This window comes from Capra hircus, chromosome 22 (assembly GCF_001704415.2).
Source record: "Capra hircus breed San Clemente chromosome 22, ASM170441v1, whole genome shotgun sequence".
NCBI classification, from domain to species: Eukaryota; Metazoa; Chordata; class Mammalia; order Artiodactyla; family Bovidae; genus Capra; species Capra hircus.
Window position 1 is genome coordinate 6,106,493 of NC_030829.1, and position 19,706 is coordinate 6,126,198.

General features: G+C 54.1%; 1 protein-coding gene across 1 annotated transcript in view; it reads right to left on the bottom strand.

The window, feature by feature from the left end:
- Positions 1-19,706, bottom strand: part of OSBPL10 (oxysterol binding protein like 10) — a 323,310-nt gene that overhangs the window by 30,890 nt on the left and 272,714 nt on the right. The window contains exon 7 of the mRNA XM_018038204.1: positions 6,001-6,150. Coding sequence (XP_017893693.1) covers positions 6,001-6,150 — 150 coding nt within the window. The remainder of the gene's footprint in view (positions 1-6,000; positions 6,151-19,706) is intronic.

Consider the following 19,706-nt stretch of genomic DNA (forward strand, 5'->3'; position numbering starts at 1 on the left):
AGAGTGCAATACACTCTTTGCCTTGCACTAGTTCTGACCACAATTATCCCGAATTTACAGGGAAGGAAACGGAGACGCTCGGAGGCAAGGTGACTCAGCTGGGAGGCATCCAGGCTCAGAGCCATGGGCATGAACACAGGGCTCTCCTGCAAGTCCCTGGGGTCTGCACACTTCTCCTCCGCTGCCTGCCTCCTGCTCCAACGATGAATGGTACTGGTTATGGGCAAGCCCTCTGCCCCTTCACGGGATCCCAGCCCCTCCCCTCTCAAGTTCCCACAGGCATCTCCACCCTCTCTCCCGACTGTTCCCAGCAGCATTCAAACATCTTCAGAAACTACACTTGTCAATTTCAGACTTTCCTTCCAATTTTCTGCTCCCCTTGGCATCAAAACTCCTTGAAACTTTACTGCCCGTCTCCACTTTTTCTCCCCATCCTCCCTTGAAGCCACCCAGTCATACCTTGACCAAAACAAAGGTAATGGTCCCTCTGCAAGCATGCTTTTTCTCCACTCAGCTGGAATGCCATGCAGTGGAGACTCCCTTCTCTTTGAAACACTGTGTGACCTCATGCTATCATGCTCCTTTGCTTCCTGTCCTCTCTCTCCACTGACTCTCCATCTCTCCTGGAGAAGGCAATGGCACCCCGCTCCAGTACTCTTGCCTGGAAAATCCCATGGACGGAGGAGCCTAGTAGGCTGCACTCCATGGGGTCGCAAAGAGTCGGACACGACTGAGCGACTTCACTTTCACTTTTCACTTTCATGCATTAGAGAAGGAAATGGCAACCCACTCCAGTGTTCTTGCCTGGAGAATCCCAGGGACGGGGGAGCCTGCTGGGCTGCCGTCTATGGGGTCGCACAGAGTCGGATACGACTGAAGCATCTTAGCAGCAGCAGCATCTCTCCAGACTCTACATATTGGAGATTCTCTGGAATTTCCTCCTATGCCTCTATTCACTCCCTTTTAGGAGTGAATGGATCTCTCAGACCCAAGAGACTCAAGGCTGAACCTGGGGGCCTCCCCATTCTATACCTTCTTTCCCTTGCTAAGCGGGGGTGGTGGTCAGCTCCACTGTGGCCCTCGGCGAACCTGAGCCCCTGGAGGTCACACTCCTGCACAGCCCCCTTGCCATGCATTCATCAACAGAGTAGAGCTGACATGGTGTCAGTTTGGGGCCTAAGGATTATCAGTGTTCACTTTTGCCCTCCTGGGAGTTTTGAGCTAGCTACCAAGCTGGACAGACCACGAAGGAAGGATTCATGGAGAGAGAAGGTCCTAGAACATCATGGTGAGAGAAAGGCCCAGCTGTTCCAACCAAGTCCAGCCCAGTCAGCCCAACAGCTGAAGACAGGCACACAGGCAGTGACCACAGGCAAGACCAACAGGACGGCTGCTCAGCTGAGCCCAGCCTAGACTGCATGGCTGTGAAGAAGGAAAAGGGTCCCTTTCAGTCATTTTGTTTAGGGTGATCAATTCCTCAGTAAGAGATCTTTGAAGCAAATAGCAGTTCTAATTTTTATTATCCCAGTGGCTTGGGTTAGAGTCATTCTTTATTCCTCTTTAGCTCATATCCTACATCCGATCTACATGCAAATAGGACAGTCACAGCCCGCTAGCACCGCTTCTATGTACACCTAGAATCTGCCACCACCCTTACCACTGACTGACCTCCTCCGTTTCCACCATGACCTTGCTGCCTGCACCCCGCTCGCCTTTTCTCAGTCCACTTTCCACACAAGAGTCAAAATAAACCTTCACAAATATAAAGAAGGGAATTCCCTGGTGGTCCAGGGGTGACGAATCCGCCTTGCAATGCAAGGGATGTGGGCTGATCCCCGGTTGGGGAACTAAGATCCCACATGTCACAGAGCAACTAAGCCACATATGGAAACTCCTGGAACCTGTGCGCTCTGGAGCCTGCGTGCCCCAACCAGAGTCCACCCACTGTGACAAGAGATCCCACAAGGGGCAACAAAGATCCTGTGTCCACCACCAAGAGCCAAGACGCCAAACACAAAAAGAAATACTAAAGACACAAAAAGAAATACTAAAACAATACGAGGAAGGCCCTGCACGCCTCTGCTCAAAACTCTCCAGCAGCACCCACATCACCCAGAATAATACCCAAGTCCTCACAATGTCTGACTAGGTTCTCTGATCCAGCCCCTGCCATCCTGCCAACTTAATTTCCTGCCAACCCACACAAGTCACTCTCGTCCTGGCATAGCAGTCATCCTCAAACGCCAGGCAAGATCCACCCTGGGCCCTGTCCACTCACGGTCCCCTCTGGCCTGAATGCCCTCCCACTGTGAGGTCCCCGCCTGACTTCTGCAACTCCATCTGGGGTCTGCACTCCAGCGACACCTGGGGAGCCCTGCTCGGAGCAGCTGAGCGAGGAGGCCCGGCCCTCCCCGTCACCCCGACCCGGGCCCGCCATGCTCCGTGACTCTGCACTGCGTTTCTAATCCCTGCATCCTTTTCACTCTCTTGTTTCTTGTCTGTCTCCTTCCACCACCGCACAGGCTCCACGAAGGTGTGGATTCTGAATGGTGGCACTCCCAGCATGGCAGGTGTGGAGTCCCTATACACATACTAGATGAGAGAGCACATGCATCAGTAAAGGCTGCCTTTCACAGCCCTGGACACAAGGGAAAAATCACCATAAACCAAGCTCAACCTTGCACCCTGGGGCCCGCCTCCCTGGAGCCCATGATTTGGCAGCGCAGTGGCTCTGAACACCTTTCCCAGCTGCTCCAAGCGCTCCAGAGGTTTCCTACAGCCCTCAGGATCAAGTCCACTGTCCTTCAGCAGCCCACAGGGCTCTGCAGATCTGACCCCTCCAGACTTGAGGCTCCTCCGAGCCCCACTAGTACACACTCCTTGCACACCCCACCACTGTACGCTCTGGCTTTGCCCATGCTGTTCCCTCTGCCAGAACACCTTTCCTCTCGCTCCTCCCACTCCTGTCCACTTGTTCTTCAGGCTCACCTACAAGTCCCTTTGTCAAAGTGACCTTCTGTGACCTGCATCTTCTACAACCCCTTCTCTTCCTGTATTTCCCTTCCTGGGTTACCCACAGTTTGTGGACATGCAGCAGATTATCTAGTAGAGGAGTTTACCAGCAACTTAGGCCTCTGGAACCGCAACCAAAAATGGAGGGCAGGCAAGGGTGCTTTTCGAAGCAGGACCAGTGAAAGGGCCCAGTGAAAAGTGACGATGCAAGTCCTCCTGTCCAAAATGAATTTCAAGTTGGCAACAGCAGAGTGGTAACCCAGCCTGGGGTGCTTCTGAGCATGGGGTACTGTACGACGCCACCAGTCACATGTCCAGGAAACTGCATCCCTAAAGGCCTGGTGAGGCTGCTGACCTGTGAATGACCAGCCCTAAAGGCCTGGTGAGGCAGCTGACCTGTGAATGACCAGCCCTAAAGGCCTGGTGAGGCAGCTGACCTGTGAATGACCAGCCCTAAAGGCCTGGTGAGGCTGCTGACCTGTGAATGACCAGCCCTAAAGGCCTGGTGAGGCAGCTGACCCGCGAATGTGGCAGCCCTGGCCATCTCTGCAGAGACAGAGCCATGCTCTTATTTTATGGAGAGGCCAGAGCTTCATTCTTGAGTGGAGGAATCTTCCCCTCCAGGGTGCCCGCTCCCTGGACCAAGTGCCATTCAGGCCAGGTTCATCCACTGCCAGGTTAGCACAAGCGTCACTGAATAGTCAAGAGCTGAGAAGAGGCAGGGAGACAGCAGGAAAGACTTGATCTACAAACAATAGATGCTGGATAGGGTGTGGAGAAAAGGGAACCCTCATACACTGCTGGTGGGAATATAATTTGATGTAGCCACTGTGAAAAACAAAATGGAGATTCCTCAAAAAAAAAAAAAAAACAACTAACTAAAAATAGGACTACCATATGATCCAGGAATCCCAGTACTGGGCATATACCCAGATACACGCAGCCCAGTGTTCACTGTGGCACTATTCACAGCAGCCAAGAGGTGGAAGCAGCCAAAACGTCTATCAACAGATGAGTGGATAAAGAAACGAGGTGCATATAAAAAATGGAATATTACTCAGCCATTAACAAAGAAAGAACAATGCCATTTGCAGCAACATGGATGGGCACAGAGATGACCACACTTAGTGAAGTAAGTCAGACAAAGACAAATACCATGTGATATCACAGACAGGCGGAATCTAAATTACCGCACAAATGAGCCCATCCACAAAACAAAGTCAGAATCAGAGACACAGAGAACAGAAGTGTGGTTGCCAAGGGAAGGAGAGGATGGGGAAGGGCCAGAGGGTGAGGTCTGAAACAAAAGGGAAGGGGAGGGGCAGGCCTTTAAAAGACTGGTACAGCCACAGGACGCGCCCACAACTGGCTAGAGCAGCTAGTTCAAGATGGTGGGCGAGCTGACTTCCGCCAGACCTCGCGCCTTAGCATAGGCTCAGCGCAACACAGCCAACGACGCGACACACGCACCAGGCCAGGGGAGCTGGGGCTGCCCATCAGACATCCAGCAGCGGGTGGCGGCCCAAGGCCTGGGAATTCCCGCCCCTCCCTCAAAACAGTTGCAGTGATCCTCCTGCTCATTAGCCCATAAAAACTAAAGATGCGTATTTGGGGGCCTCTCTCGCCTTCCGAGAGGGCCCACACTCTGTCAGCAGAGTGTACTTCTCTCTAAACGAATCCACTTCTTACCTATCACTTTGTCTCTCACTGAATTCGTTCTGTGGTAAGACATCAAGAACATGCGCTTCATTAAATCCTGAGACCAGCTGTGCGATCGCAATTAAAAGACCTTGGGTTCAAGTCCTAATCTGGGTTGTCGTTGCAGTTTGGGATTAGCAGATGCAAACTATTATACATAAGGTGATAAACAACAGTATACACAAGATGGATAGACAAATGGGAGGTGGATAAACCCCATTCCAGAGGAGATCACCTGGGCCAGACTAAAGGAGAATAGGCCCTGCGCACCCTGAGCCTCAGCAGCAGCTCCGCCCTTGAACCGCTGCTCCGCAGCTCCTCGCCAGATCCCCCTGGGTTGGGCCACACAGACGAGGGCATTAAACTGCTGTGTCCCCCTTTTGCCTGACAAAGCAATAAAGCTATTCTTCTCTACATCACCCAAAACTCTGTCTCTGAGATTCCTTTCGGCACTGGTGCACAGAGGCTGAACTACCAGCATCAGAATCAGGACAAGGCAAGGGAACCCAAGGTAGGTCGGGCAGTCAAGTCCAGGCACCTCACACGGCCCACAAGGCCACTGATGCCCGCCCTCACCTCTCCACAGCAAGCACGGTGGCCTTTCCCCTCGCCTCCAGAACAAAGACACTGCCCAGAGTGGGGGCGGCTCCACATGGGCCATCTCCTGGACATCACCGTGAGGATGCTGAGTCCTCTCAACACAGTTTCCCAGGGTGAGTGCACACCAGCAGGAGTTTCTGCATGTCCACCAACCAGCGGGCACACAGCTCTCCACGTGGGCACTGAGGTCTGGTCACCAGCAGGGTGAAGGCCAGCAACAGGCGGCAGCGGCAGGTGGCCAGCTGCCCAGGAGGAGGTGCCAGGAGGCAGGCTCACCCCCACCCCCACCGCCTGCTTCCTCCTGTTTTCCGTCTCCAGGTCACCTTCCATCCTCTCGAGGACACAGTGGGAGACAAATCCCATCCGGAATCGTCCTCATCATCGCATGTGCTCTCCCCGCCCTTGGAGCATCTCAGCTCCTCCAGAGAGGCAAATGCCAGGCTCTCACCCTTGGCATGGGTGTCCGCATGAAATATCCTTTCCAGGGACTTTCTGGGTGATCCAGTGGTTAAGCGCCAGGTTCAATCCCCGATCAGGGAACTAAGATCCCACATGTTGTGTGACACAGTCAAACAACAAAAAAAGCCTTTCCAATCGTCCCTGGGGCATCCATTCTTGACAGGGAAGCCTAAGAGGGAAACCCAGCGCCCAGATGACCGGCCACAAGTCCCTGGGGACGCGCCCTCCTACCTTGGTCAGATCCATCCCAAGTTTGAGCTGAGAAATGAGGTGAAGGATCACACTGCGCTGGTCCTCCATGACGCCCAGCTCCGTCTCTTCCTGATCTTCAGTGTCGCTTTTCTCATCTTCGGACAAAACCAATTCAGGGCCTGAATTTGGCTAAAACAAGATCATCAATAAAAATCACCAGCTGGTCCCGAGAAGGGAGAGGAACAGCACAGCACCCATGTCCTCTGGCAGGAGGCAGAGAGCCAGGCTCGCCCAGGAAGAACCTCCCCACCAGCCGGCGCGCACGCATGTCCTCTGGCAGGAGGCAGAGAGTCAGGCTCGCCCAGGAAGAACTCCACCAGCTGGTGCTCCCGGCCGCGGGGCGAAAACGATCTTTCGGGTGCGGGCCCCGCCTGCAAGCGCTGCAGAAACTCGCTCATCTCCCCGCTCATCCATAAGTGAACATTCTGACCTGAGCACCTCCCCTGACAAAAAGGTTCCTGCCCTCCAAGAAGCTATTAATAACTGTAACATGCCAGCATGAATCCATTCACCTCCACTATTCCCAAATGATGTTCTCCTGTTAACTTGTACAACCTGCTACAGCTAATGTAAATTTACACTGTAAGTAATGCAAATTTCTGTTTATCAGCAAACGCCAGACACCTCTGAAATTGACATTACCCTTATTTATGTGAAAATTTACTCTGAAATTATTTCTACTCCCATTAGTTAATATCAAGATGGCAAGTAGGACCAAAAACGGCTCAGTTGTTGGCATTCATTTAGGCAGGGAAACAAAAATAAAAACCTAAAGAAAAAGTCTGAAGTGGTACAACAATGCTAAGCTTCAATCCACCAGCAGACCCTGTGCTTTCCTTGATGCAAGTTTTATTCATTCAGTTGCTTGATTCCCATTTTCCAAATTACACAGAAAGCAGGCAAATTAATCAAATGTGCCGGGGGGGGTGGTTGCTGATAGCAAAATTTTCTGACACCTACGTACCAGAGAGCTCTTCTCTTGAAAGAAATCACCATTGTATTCACCATTCCTCATTTATGTTCTCAAAGTACTTGTTTCTCTATCAGCAAAAGCACTCCACACAAACCATGTCATAATTGTTTCTAATTACTGTTGACAGGTCAGACACAGTGAACTTAAAATACAGAAACACAGGAGCTTGAACGTTTTCATATAAAAGGATACAGACTTGTCCAAATATCCACACAGAAACTAACAATTTTCAGCCTCAGGAGACAGAACCATCGCATCTATTTCCGATACACAAAAGTTACGTAGCTGTCACGGTGTTGATAATCATATGGCTTCACACACACATGCTGGCCGTTCCTCCCCAATGCTCCAGAGGAAATAAGGTATTTTTCCCACCGGGGTAGCAGTTTTTAAAATGTCAATTGAGGGACTTCCCTGATGGTCCCAGTGGTTATGAACCCACCTTGCAACACAGTGAGTCACGGGTTCGATCCCTGGTGGGGGAACTAAGATCTCACATGCCGTGGAGCAACTCAGCCCGTGTGCCACCACTGCTGAAGCCCAGGCCATGACTGGAGAGGGCGTGTGCCACAAAGACCTCAATGACGCAGCCAAAAACATACATAAATATGCCGTTTAAAAGTAACAGGAAGACTTCAACTGAGATAGACCTTTTCCTTAGACATATTTCTCAAACGATTCCCAAGTCCACAGGGCTGTCCTCCAGCCAAGAACTGCGTTTCCATCATCTACCTGGTTCCCCAGACTCAAGCCAGTCTTACATGACATCACCAGAAAGGTGCTTTGCTGGATATACTGAAAGAACTGAGGGCTGCTGTCCCCGCATCGTGATCCAGCGGATGGACCTGAGCGAAGTCTGGGGCCATGCTGGGAAACCAGGGGCAGGGGGACCGGAGGCTAGCGGCCAGCGGCCCTGTCCTCCAGCTTCAGCTCCTCCGCTGCAGCGCCGGTGGTGATCAAGGCCGCTGCACTTCTGCACCCGACGGGCTAAGGCAGGGCCACCCTCCCACACACCTGTCCTCCTCGCTCTCCTCGCTCCTCTCCTTGGCACTTTAGGTGAATTTTAAAGGGCGGTTGCCTCTGTGCTCTGTGAGTTTGCATCTCCAATCAGGTGCCACCAAAGCCAGAAAACTCAGACACTCACCCTTCAATGCGAAGGTGAAAAGTGTTAGTCTCTCAGTCCTGTCTGATTCTTTGCAACCCCACAGACTGCACAGCCTGCCAGACTCCTCTCTGGGCAAGGATACTGGAGTGGGTAGCCATCCCTTCTCCAGGGGATTCCCAACCCAGGGACTGAACCCACACCTCCTGCCCTGGCAAGCAGATTCTTTTACCTCTGAGCCACCGGCAAGGCCCGTGCCTCGGTGACGCAGCTGCTGGCTCCTCTGCAGTGATCTGACGGGCGGGAAGCGCTAGCAGACTTCCCTCCCCCCGGGGCAGGGGGCAGGAGAGGGCAACACCTGGGCATCCTGTGTCAGGAGGAGAAAGCACAATCGAAAGCAATCGTGGGACTTTCCTGGTGGCCCAGTGGCTCTTCTCTGCAAGCCCCATGCAGGGGGCCCAGGTTCAGCTTACACCCTGCAACTGAGAGCCCACTTGCTGCAAGTAAAGACCTCACACAACTAAGACCTGGCACGACCAAGTACATTTAAATAACTTTTTAAAAAAGAAAGCAAATCAGTTACTAGCCTGCACTGGAGGAGGCAGGCCTGGCTTTCAAGGTCCCTGCAGATCTCAGCAAGAAAGGGAGCGCCATGGGAAAAGACCCTGAAGAACAGATACCTGCAGGTGTACGACCGCATCACTGCTAGACACCCGAAAGGAACACCACATCGTTCCTCAACTGTTCTCCGAAACACAAATTCACAAAGAGAGGGAGATCCATTCGGACTGCAGCTGTTCTGCCTGCAATGAGTTGCTCTCGCAAAGTACTGAATGTGAGGTAAACAAATCAATAGCTCAAGTCAGCTTTGCGAAGTGAAGAAGGCTTCTCTTTTCCGAAACTGTGATTTTCCCATCTGCCTGCAGGCCAGTGCGTGGGGAACTCTCTGCCCCTCCCATCCATGGCTGCTCGCAGGGAGACACTTAAGAGACCACCCAGACCACACATCTCCTGCCGTCTGCCTTCCTTGAAGACCAAGCCTAGCCGGTCCCTGATCTCCAAGGAGCCAAGAAGCCTTTCGCAAGATCCTGCCTCAGCAAACAAGCATTACTGTGCACACAAGCCTCTCCAGCTTGTCCCACTCCAATCAACGTCACATTTCCCGTGTCTCATGATACCACCAGGGACGCTGGCTCCAGCAAAGAGAAAGCAGGCTGGTGCCAGGCCCCAGGAGCTGACTCACTCCAGGGTGACTGGTGGCCAGAATTCCTGGGGGCCCTGAAGTCCCCATCAAGGGAAGAAAGGCTGCGGGGAGTCTGACACATCCTCTCACTGGTGCAGATCCTTAGCAAACTGTGCCCTGAGCTTAAACAAGGATCCAGTAATATTCCTGTTTCTCCCAGCTTCTGAGAACCTGCAAAAGATTCTCCTACCAAACCTTGAATAAATAATCAAGTTTCTTTTTCTAAAAAAAAGCTGGTTTCAGTCATCACTTTGTCAGTGAACATATTACAGAACCACCTCTCCTCCAATTCTACCCAAACTGGAACTCGATTCGCCTGCAGAAGGTGAGACCACTTTTTTGTGTGGGTCTCAAAATGGGGATCTGTGGGACTTCCCTAGTGGTCCAGTGGGTAAGAATCTGCCTGCCAATACAGGGAACATGGGTTCAATCCCTGGACCAGGAAGATCCCACAGGCATCAAGGCAGCTAAGCCCATGTGTTGCAACTACTGAAGCCTGCGTGCCTAGAGCGTGCGCTCCACCACAAGGGAAGCCACAGCAATGAGAGGCTTGTGCGCTGCAGCTAAAGAGCAGCCTCGGTTGGCTGCAACTAGAGAAAGCCCACTCACAGCCACAGAGACCCAGAACAGCCGAAGAGGAATAAAAGTGAGTTTTAAAGTAGCAATTATTAGAAAAATAAAACAATACAGGCACGCGTGGATGGAGGGTAGACATCTCCAAGAGGGCACATCAGGCTGAAGGGCAACTGGCCGTGTGAACACCAATTTGTGGGCACCTGCAAAGCGCCCACAGTTAGCAAGGTCTCTGAAAAACGGAGAATTTGAAGAACCAGCTTTGATGGAGTTTTAAAGGCAGAAAACCTTCCTTTTCAAGGTCACGGGCGTGCAGATTGTGCTGCTCTGACATGAAATCCACAACAGCGGTAACGGTTAGTGGATCCAATCTCTTTCCCACCGCCAGGCCCACATGCTGGTCGTACCCTCCCCCTCCCGCTCATCGAGGTCTGCTTCTCTCCCCAGGGGATCAGAGGTGGCTGAACAGTGTTTCTCCACCTCAGAAGAAAACTGAAAGGAAAAAAAACGGCTTTATAACACTGAGAAAATTCCTAAGACCTGATCAAGAAGCATCTTCAAATCCCCCTCCCCCATCCCCTGGAGAGCTCTGCAAATGAGCCAGCTGGTCAGTAAAAAGGTCTGCAAACTTGAAGATATAATGGAATTAGGATATGCTGTAAAGAAAAGCAGGCTTTGGAAAAATGAAGCTTTTAGTAAAAACAAAAATTATGACTCAGGATTTCTACCACATGAGCACCGCAGAGTGTGCGGTACAAGTCAGTGACTCGGCGTTGGGAGCAAAAGGGAGGGCGGACAAGCAAAGGGTTGGGGTTGGGGGGCGGAAAAGGCCAACAGGCAGCCGGCGCCCCCTGGTGGCTCAGCAGTGACCTGGCCCCCAGGGCAAGGGTTCTTAACCTGGATCCCAAGGATACTCAATGAGACACCTACTGCCATGGGACTTTCCTGGCCGGCCAGTGGTTTAGACTCCCTCTTCCAATGCAGGAGGCGAGGGTTCAATCCCTGGTTGGGGAGCTAAGATCTTGCAGGCAAAAAAAAAAGAAAAAAAAAAACCATAAAACAGAAGCAGCATCATAACAAATTCAACAAAGACTTTAAAAATGGTCCACATACAAAACAAAAATCTTTTTAAAAAATGATATCTGTCACCCTTGACATTTCACATTCAAACTGGGGAGGGAGGGCATTTTTATAGAGTGGGTCTGCCTAGACTGACCTCAGGCCTCTCAAGGTCTGAAGGGTCATGGAAGTGAGCTGGGCTCTCAGGCTGGGAAGTGATCGAACCGGAGACGGTCCCAGCACCAGACACGCCCCTGCCTCATTACCGATCTCTACGCCTCATCTGGGAGGGAGAAGCTCGCCCCCGCTTTGGGGTCCAAAGCCAGAAGCAACACCACAACTCGTGTTAGACCCATGTGGGTCCCACTGTCCTGTCAAGGGGAACACCGGTGTTGCAGACACGTTGAACTTGGCTGGTGCCTCATCCTTTTCACAAAAATCTTTACTCCTTCATACAAATGCAAATTCCAAGCAAGACTGAAATTCCAATCTCTTTTATTCAATACACACGTGTGATGTAATTACAGTTGGAGTCAGTTCCAGGGAAATCAGCCAACCAGGAAACAGACATTTATCTTCAGAGTCCATGCAGTCCCCTATTGAGGCCTCACTCCACGCCACGCTCCCCAAACCCACCCTCTTCCCAGCCTCATTTCTATCTTCCCCTCCTCAGACGGTGTCCGTCTTTCTCCACAGTGATCTGCTGGGCTGTCTGGACTGAGGCCTGGGGCCAATACAAGCAGCTGGGTCTACTACTAATGTCCGCTTTCACCCAGTGACTTAAATCAAAGGGCTGAACCTCCGCCTCAAGGCCTTGGAGAGAGGCCTGTGCCTTACCCAGTCTTCCGAGAAGTCGTTTCACTGCTGGGCAGGGAGCAGTTCCCCGTGGAGCCCTGAAATACTGCCGTGCAGGTCTGAAGGGTTTCCTCCAGCAAGGACTAGATGGATGCTGGCAGCCAACCTTTGCCAGGAAAACAGGCATCCTGACAAGAGGTATTTTTAACTGGACTACATCTTCAACAGAACGACAGAACCCACTGAGCCCTGCTGAGCTGCCACTTTCCCCAAAAGTCTACCTGATCAAGACAGAAAGCCAGCTGGAGAATGAACGTCAGCTTCTCCTCCAGCAGCGAACGCGCGGCAGCTCAATCGTGTTTCAAGTCTGGCATCTCTCCCTGAGTGCTGGTATCTTGGCATGGAGGTATGGGTGGGCTGAGTCAACCCAAAAACCTTGGCACTGAATGCGAGAACTAGACGTAGCCCAGACATTGTCTTTACAGGAAAAGGGGGGACCCAGCCACGCCAAGAACACTGTCTGGTATTCTGAGGGCCACCAAGAGGCGGGCGGTGGGGAAGAAGACCCCAAGTGTCACCACCCTCAGATGCTCTCCATGTCATGAGCACGGCAGTGGGCGGAGGAGTAACTGGGAAATGACGTGGCCTCGTATGCCACTTGCTTCTCAAGGTCACAGCTACACAGAACATGCAACGGCATGCGATCACAGCCACCAGGGCGAGTCGGCTTTTGCTCACTAAGGGATACGGGTCAAGAGAAGGTAGTCTTCCCAAAATGAGAGGTTTTAGAAAAAGCGGGAACGTGAAGTTGAAACATGGAGAGCGCTGAGGGGGGCCAGAGAAACTGGGAGGGCGGGGAAACAGAGACCAACTACGGGAACAAAACAGGGAACATGGCAAATCCCAGAACCGCAAGAGGATCTGAGTGTCTAAGAGGTCCAGGTGCCCAGGGACCAACCACCAAACCAATGTTTTTGGTTCTACTGATGACGGTGTTACCGTCTCTTCAGTCCCTGGCCTTTTTCCCTCCATCTCTGTATTTACAGCGCATGTAACCAAGTGGTCACAACAGTACTCCATCCTCAGAGCACATCGGCACATCAGTGTCATCTGGCATCCTAAGAAGCCCCATCTAACAGCCCGAGGTCACGAGGATTGGCACAGAGGGGTCCAAAGTCCCAGTCCAACTTGGGGACCCCGTCAACAGCACTGGCGGAGCCTGGGGCCCCCGCGGCCGGCCGGCTGGGCAGCGAATTCCACTGGTCACGTCCGCCCTCGCTCCCCAGTGGGAACCATGTACCCTGGGACGACCGAGGGCACGGCCCTTGCTACCACGCGCCTGGAACAATTGCTCCTCGAGGACAGACACGGATGTGATGCTTGTCCTCTGAACATGCGGTGGCGACCGCGGGGACCTACTGTTCTCCCCACGCTCAGCGCACGCAGGGTTTCTCCTCCAGAAGAATCTCTCTTGCGCCTGTCTCTAATTCCCCAAAAGGAGGCCATTCTGGCTGGGTCGGAGGGTTCTCGCTCGAAGGATGGATGCTCGTCTCCGGTCAGAAGTCATGACAGAGGGCTGCTGACAGGCGCGGGTCTTCGGGGGGTGTCAGGTCCGGCTGATGCCCCTCGGCCCAGACTCAGGGTGGCTCCTCACACGTACTGTCCTCTGTATGGAGCTGCAGTGGCCTCAGGCGACCAACTGTGCCTCGGAGGCTGCCCTCGCAGCTGGAGGACCTTATCTGGCCATTTGGAGGTCGATACGACAAGGCCACGGTCAGGGAAGACCCAATGGAGGAGCCGGCTCCTAGCTTGGACAGCTGCAAGGACAAGCTTTATGTCCAGGCCTGGGGGAGGCTGGGCTGGGTGCCGCTGATGTCACAATCCTTCTCTGCTGCCTCGCAGCGGCCGCGATGGCTCTCTGGCGCTACCCACACATACACACACACTTCCCACACTTGGCTCTCATAGACTGGAAGGACAGATGCTCGTCCTGAGCAAAGGGGCCGACCTGCAGAAAGGTTAATTGTACATCAAACATACCCAGGAAGATAAGAAGAGATGCCGCTGGGGAGAGGGAACTGGAGAGGCGGGGCGGGCATTCCTCATCAGGAACAGCACACCAGGAGCACTGTAAAGGCATTCCTTTCAAGACACACGAGGGAGGCATTCGGGGAAGGAGCATGGCCAAGCCCTTTTCCATGTCTGCGTGTCTGCTTGGAAACCATCTTAAAAGAAAGGAGTCGCCAAGGAGCAAAGGAAACCCACAGAAAGAGCAGCAGGGGAACCGGCACCAGCGAATGAAGCGGGAGGTGATTGCGCTGCGGTTGAGGCTTGGGAAGCAGGTCAGCGGGGCCCAGCCCAGGCATGCAGGCACCGGGAAGTGAGGTGAGGGCACAGACGCAGTGCATCAGGCTGAGGGCCAGGGCTGTGTCCGGGGCTTTGTGACCTTTTCTGCATCAGCAAAAGTCCGGCCCTTTCCAGCCTGAATTCACAGCTGGGCGCGGGCTCCGCGGAGTTCTGCGGGGTTGAGGGTGTGCCTACCACGCCCTGGTCCTCGGACGGTGCTGGCAGCACGGGTCACGCTTCCCAACTCACAGGAAGCCCCTGAAGATGGGATAAAGGTCACGAGAAGGCAAGAAAGAGGTCACATCATCGCAGCTCTGCGGGGCAGCCAGGCAGTCAGGGAGAACTCTGAGCGGTGGCTGCAGACACTCCCTGGACGTGAATCCCGAATGCCGCCCTCCACCTGGCAGGCCGTCTCCTCACCTGTGAGGTGGAGATGGCACCACCCGGCCCTGGGGAGGGGGGCGCCGCGGAGAGGCTCAGGGAAGATGCGGCATGGGTGCACAGGGAACACTGGGCAAAATCCCACTGCTCTCCTGAGGCTGAGGCACCCTTGCCAGGGACGTGGGGACCCTTGGCGCGAGGACCTGGAAGCCGCAGCTGAAGCGCCCGCCACCCCCACTGGGCTCATTCCCATCCTGGCAGCACCCTCCTGGAAGCTGCAGGACGCCGCCCACACTGTGTCCCAGGCCCTCCTCAGCCGAGGACCCCGAGGGCTCTGGGGCCACAAAGATCCAGGCCCCCTGAACAGTCCATGGGCCTGACCGCCAGAGGCAGCATCCCAGACCTGGGGCTGCAGCAGGAAGGGATGCACAGGATCCCCCTCGCAAATCTCACCCGAGGATCCCGGGCAGATCCGGGCATCACACAGGACAAACAGCACGGCAGCCAGGACAGAGACTCGGAGCACGAAGGCCGTCCCGGGCCCCAGGGGTCCAGCTGTGGTCTGTGGGGGGTGATGGGAGTGGGCGGCTGCTGTCCAGCACTACCCAGAAAAGGTGGGGAAGAAACTCCCTGAGGTCCATCCTAGCCTTTCTGGACTCTGATGAAAGAAAAAGTGGTGGTTTAAGACATAACAAACCTCCCACCCTGAGGGAGGGCTGAGGGATAAGCAGGTGCCAGACGTGAATGAGTCACCACCACACCAGTCTCCTTAAATGCTCATGATCAGCAAGCATTACCTAAGATACTGAAGACAGAGGATGCTCAAGGTACGGTCCCTGCATCCTACAAGTGGGGGTCTGCAGGAGACCCGTCTTCCTCTAGCCCTGGGCGGGAGTGCCAAGTTTCAACTCATCATTCGAGACCTTAGTTCAGCTGCGCTTCTTGGGGGTGGAGGCAATGCCTCTAACCTAATCAGCAATCCAAGAGCACCCTGTCTGTGCCCAATTTGGCACTTACCCAATTGCATTTTTTTTAAAAAACACGAGCACTGTAATTTCTAAGCACCATGGGAGGCTCGATTGCTATGTGCTTTTTTTGTAAAGGATGATATATATTAAAAATTTGTTATCAGAAAGTTTATTTATCTCTTGGCCATGCCTCAGGGCATGTGGGATCTTAGTTCCCTCACCAGGGCTTGAACTCACATCCTGCATTGGGAGTGCGGAGTCTTAACCACTGGACTGCCCGGGAAGTCCCTTCCCCTACCGTGTTTATGCAACAGCACATCTATCTGCTTTCCCGTCAGAGCAGGACTGCCAGGAGGACTCTCTCGGTACAAGGAATACTGGTGATTCGGGCTGGCTGCTTAGGGCTCTGGGTCAGTGTGAATTCGAAGCCTCCTCCAGGCTGCAAGAGGATGAAGGCGCTGATCTATCAGCAGTCAGCGGGGAGCTCAGGCAGGGAGAGAGAGGCTGTCAGCTCACCCAGCTCAGAGCTCCGTGCGGACAGCAGGCTGCACGCCTCGGGTTCCCACTCTAGAATCGCAGCACAGAGGCTGGTTTCGTAACAGGTGCTCGGTTGAAAAAAAAAACCACCACCTGTAAGCACTGAATGAAGAAAACTAAAGAAAAAATGTAAAAAGAGCATGCATGGACAAAATCCAGATTTAAATTGAAAAGGCCAGCCAATCACAGAAGATTATCAATGCTACAACCTCGCTCATGTGAGATGCCCAGCACGGGTCAGTCTATAGAGACTGGAAGTAGATTAGTGGTTGGTCGGGGCTGGGGGGATCTGGGGTGACAGCTAGGCGCTCAGGTCCTTTATGACAATATCCTAATGCTGACTGCGGTGCTGGGAGCATCCTGAAACACACTTGAAATGGGTGGACTGACCTGGCCTGTGAACGATCTCAGTAAAGCCGTCATTTTTAAAAAATAAGAGACACGTGATGCAAAGGCAGACAAGGCCAGGAGGAAGGTGACTTGTGCGCTGCCAGACTCTGGGCCGAGTCTCACCAAGAAGCAATGCTTAGGGCAGCAGAGAAAGAAGGGGCCCTTCCAACAGGAGAGACACAGCAGTCAGGGAGGTCTGGCTGAGCCCAGCTGACCCATGGCTTTGACCTTACGCCTCGACTGGGAGAGCCCGTGCGACTGACTGGCTTTACAACCGTTTGTACACTGATGGCTTCTAAACGTACGTCTCAGATCAGCCTTCTCCCCTGACCTCCAGCCTCGCGTATCTGACTGCCTGTCCATACCTGCCTGAGCAATTAGGCAGAACCATGGACTTTCAGACTCGTCCAAGCCCTCACCCTGGAACCAGTGAATATGGTACTTCGCATGAGAAAGGGGCTTTACAAATGTAATGAAAGCCTGGAATCAGGGTGCTGATCCTGGGATATCCAGATGGATCCAACAGAATGATATCATCCCTAAAACGCAAGACTCTTTCAACTGGCTGTGGTCAGAAGGAGGTGTCCCCAGAACTGGTCAGAGAGAAACAGCACTGGTGGCTCTGCGGATGGGGGAGCGGGGCCATGAGCCAAGGAAAACAGGCATCCTCTCGCAGCTGCAAGAGGCAAGGGAACCGAGCCTCTGGAACTCCCTGGCGGCCCAGTGGTTAGGGTGTGGCTTCCCTGGTGGCTCAGATGGTAGAGAATCTGCCCGCTATGCAGGAGACCCAGGTTTGATTCCTAGGTCGGGAAGACCCCCTGGAGGAGGACACAGCAACCCACTCCAGTATTCTTGCCTGGAGAATCCCATGGACAGAGGAGCCTGGTGGGCTACAGTCCATGGGGTCGCACAGAGTCGGACACGACTGAGCGACTCACACCTTCACTTTCCAGTGCTCAGGACTTGGTGCTCTTACTGCCACGGCCCATGTCCAGTCCTCGACGGGGGAGCTAAGATCCTGCAAGCGATATGGCCAAAGAAAGAAACCGAGTGTCCCCTACAACTTCCAGAAAAAACCCTTGATTTTAGCTCCGTGAGACCTGTCCAGGACTTCTGACCTATGGAACTACCAGGTGACCAGTTTCCATTGTTTTAAACCAATGAGTCTGTGCTGGTTTGTTACGGCAGCAATAGAAAGCTAGCGTATTAATAGGCGTCTCAACGTATCGCGGCCAAAACGCACCTTTCAGCTCCCGCCTCCAAACCGCGCCCCTCTGTGGCTCAGCTGAAAGCCTCGGCAGCACCCCCGAGCCCACGCTTACTCATGTTCCCCCGACACTGCTCGGCCCAGCAAACTCTACAAGCCGCATCTCGGCGCTGACTGCTCCTACAGCCTCCACACCCTGCCACCAGCCACTGTCAACCCTCACTTACTTACTGCACCCCCGTTCCAGCCAGTCTCTGGGGCCCCCGCCCTGATGGCCCTGTCTCCTCTCGGCAGCCAGAAGGCATCTTCCGTCATAAGGCAGATCCTCTGACTCCAGTGCTCAAAGCCCTCCCCGCTTCCTTCCACATCAAAATCCTCCCTGAAGCCCACGAGGCCCCCCTGCTTCTCTCTCCTTCCTTCCCAGCACGACCCTCCCGCACCCTCCTCGGGCCCCACCATCCACTTCCTGCTCCTCGGGCACGTGCAGTGCACAACTACCTCAGGGCCTTTGCACCTGCTGTTACCAGCCTCCCGGCCCGGATTCCTGCCTGACTCCCTCCCTCCCTCCTCTCAGGTCTCACTCGAGTGTCCCCGGACCTGAGTGACAGCCTCGTGGTCCTCTCCACCTTCCCCCTCCCCCAAGCTCTGCTCCCTCTCCCAGCACGGATCGCACCCCATACTGACAGATCACATCTCCCTGCAGAGGAGGCCCGCTCTCGGGAACCAGGCTGTGTTTTATTCACACTGTCTCTCTATCAACAAAGACAGGACATACCTACTGACACTCACATACCCTTTGAAGGAATAAATACACACTTGGCTTGCCCCTTTGGAAGTGAGCAACTACTGAAGATCTCTGAGAGGCTGATGAACACACCCCAGTCCCTGGGGAGATGGCCTGTCTAACTAATCAGCAGTGTGGCTGTCACAGGGCCGCTGGGCACTGAGAACCACTCTCGAAGCTTCCTGCAGCCGCGGCCCAGCGTGAGGGAGCGTGGGGAGCAGTAGGGGTGCCGGAGGATGCCCTGCCCCTTCCCTTATCCAGACAGACCTGCCAGGCTCCGGGGGAGGCACAGGAGAGAGGCACACGGTCCAGGACACGGCCTGGGCTCCCCTGGACCTGCGTGGACCGGGGCTGGGCTGCTTTCCCAGCTGTAGAGTCAACAGGAGCTCTTGCCGGAGCTGTGGGGAGCAGTAAGGTGGTGGCAGGCAGTTCAGAAGGAGGGGAGAAGCGGGCCCTGGAGGCAGCAGGTGGAACCAGCGGCTCTCTGGTCCCAATACTAGCAGGTGGCATTATTTTAGCCAACCAGGGATGGCGGAGCAGCGCTTGAGAACTCAGCCGTGGCATCACGCAACTGGGAAAGAGCCGTCAGCATTTTTCCTCCCCTCCCAGGCCCACACGCAGCTCAAAGGCCCCCAGCACCCCACCTTTCCTGCTTCGCTCACCATCCTCCCCGTCACCCAGGCTGAGCCTGCAGGCTCACGGACCCCTCCCCAGCACCCCAACAACCCCCTGCTTATACACCCCCCTGCCATCACACTCTGGGCCTTGGGCACATCTCACAGAACCCCAGCTCTTCCCAGACTCTCATCTGCTCCAGACCCCTCCTCTCACACTCGTCTGGCACCACTAGAACGTTCTTCCCTGAACACCCGCTTCTCTGTTTAAAGTCTCCCACTGCCCAGAGACAATGACCTACTCACTCAGCCCCAGCATTGGGGGCCTTCCTCCCCCAGGTCACCTTTCTCACACCCCCTCCTGCTGCTCACCTGACCCTCCTCCAGCCTAGACTCGCCCTGCTTGACGTGGTAGCCACCAGCACTAAGCAGATACGGGAATTAATTCAAATGAAACACACTTTACCCAGCCTCACTGTGAGCACCTGGCAGCCACAGGTGGCTGGTGGCTTCCTTACTGGCCGGTGTGCAAAGAAAACATGTCCATCACTGCAGCAGGCTTTACAGTGAACGTCCTCCCAACTCATTTCTGGGGCGCCAGCATTAGTTATTTCTCTGCGGCAAGAGCACACGTGTCCTGACGAAGGCACTGATGATCCTGGGGCCGAAGGATTCCCTCTCTCCTCTAAAACCCCACATGGAAGCCTCCCCAG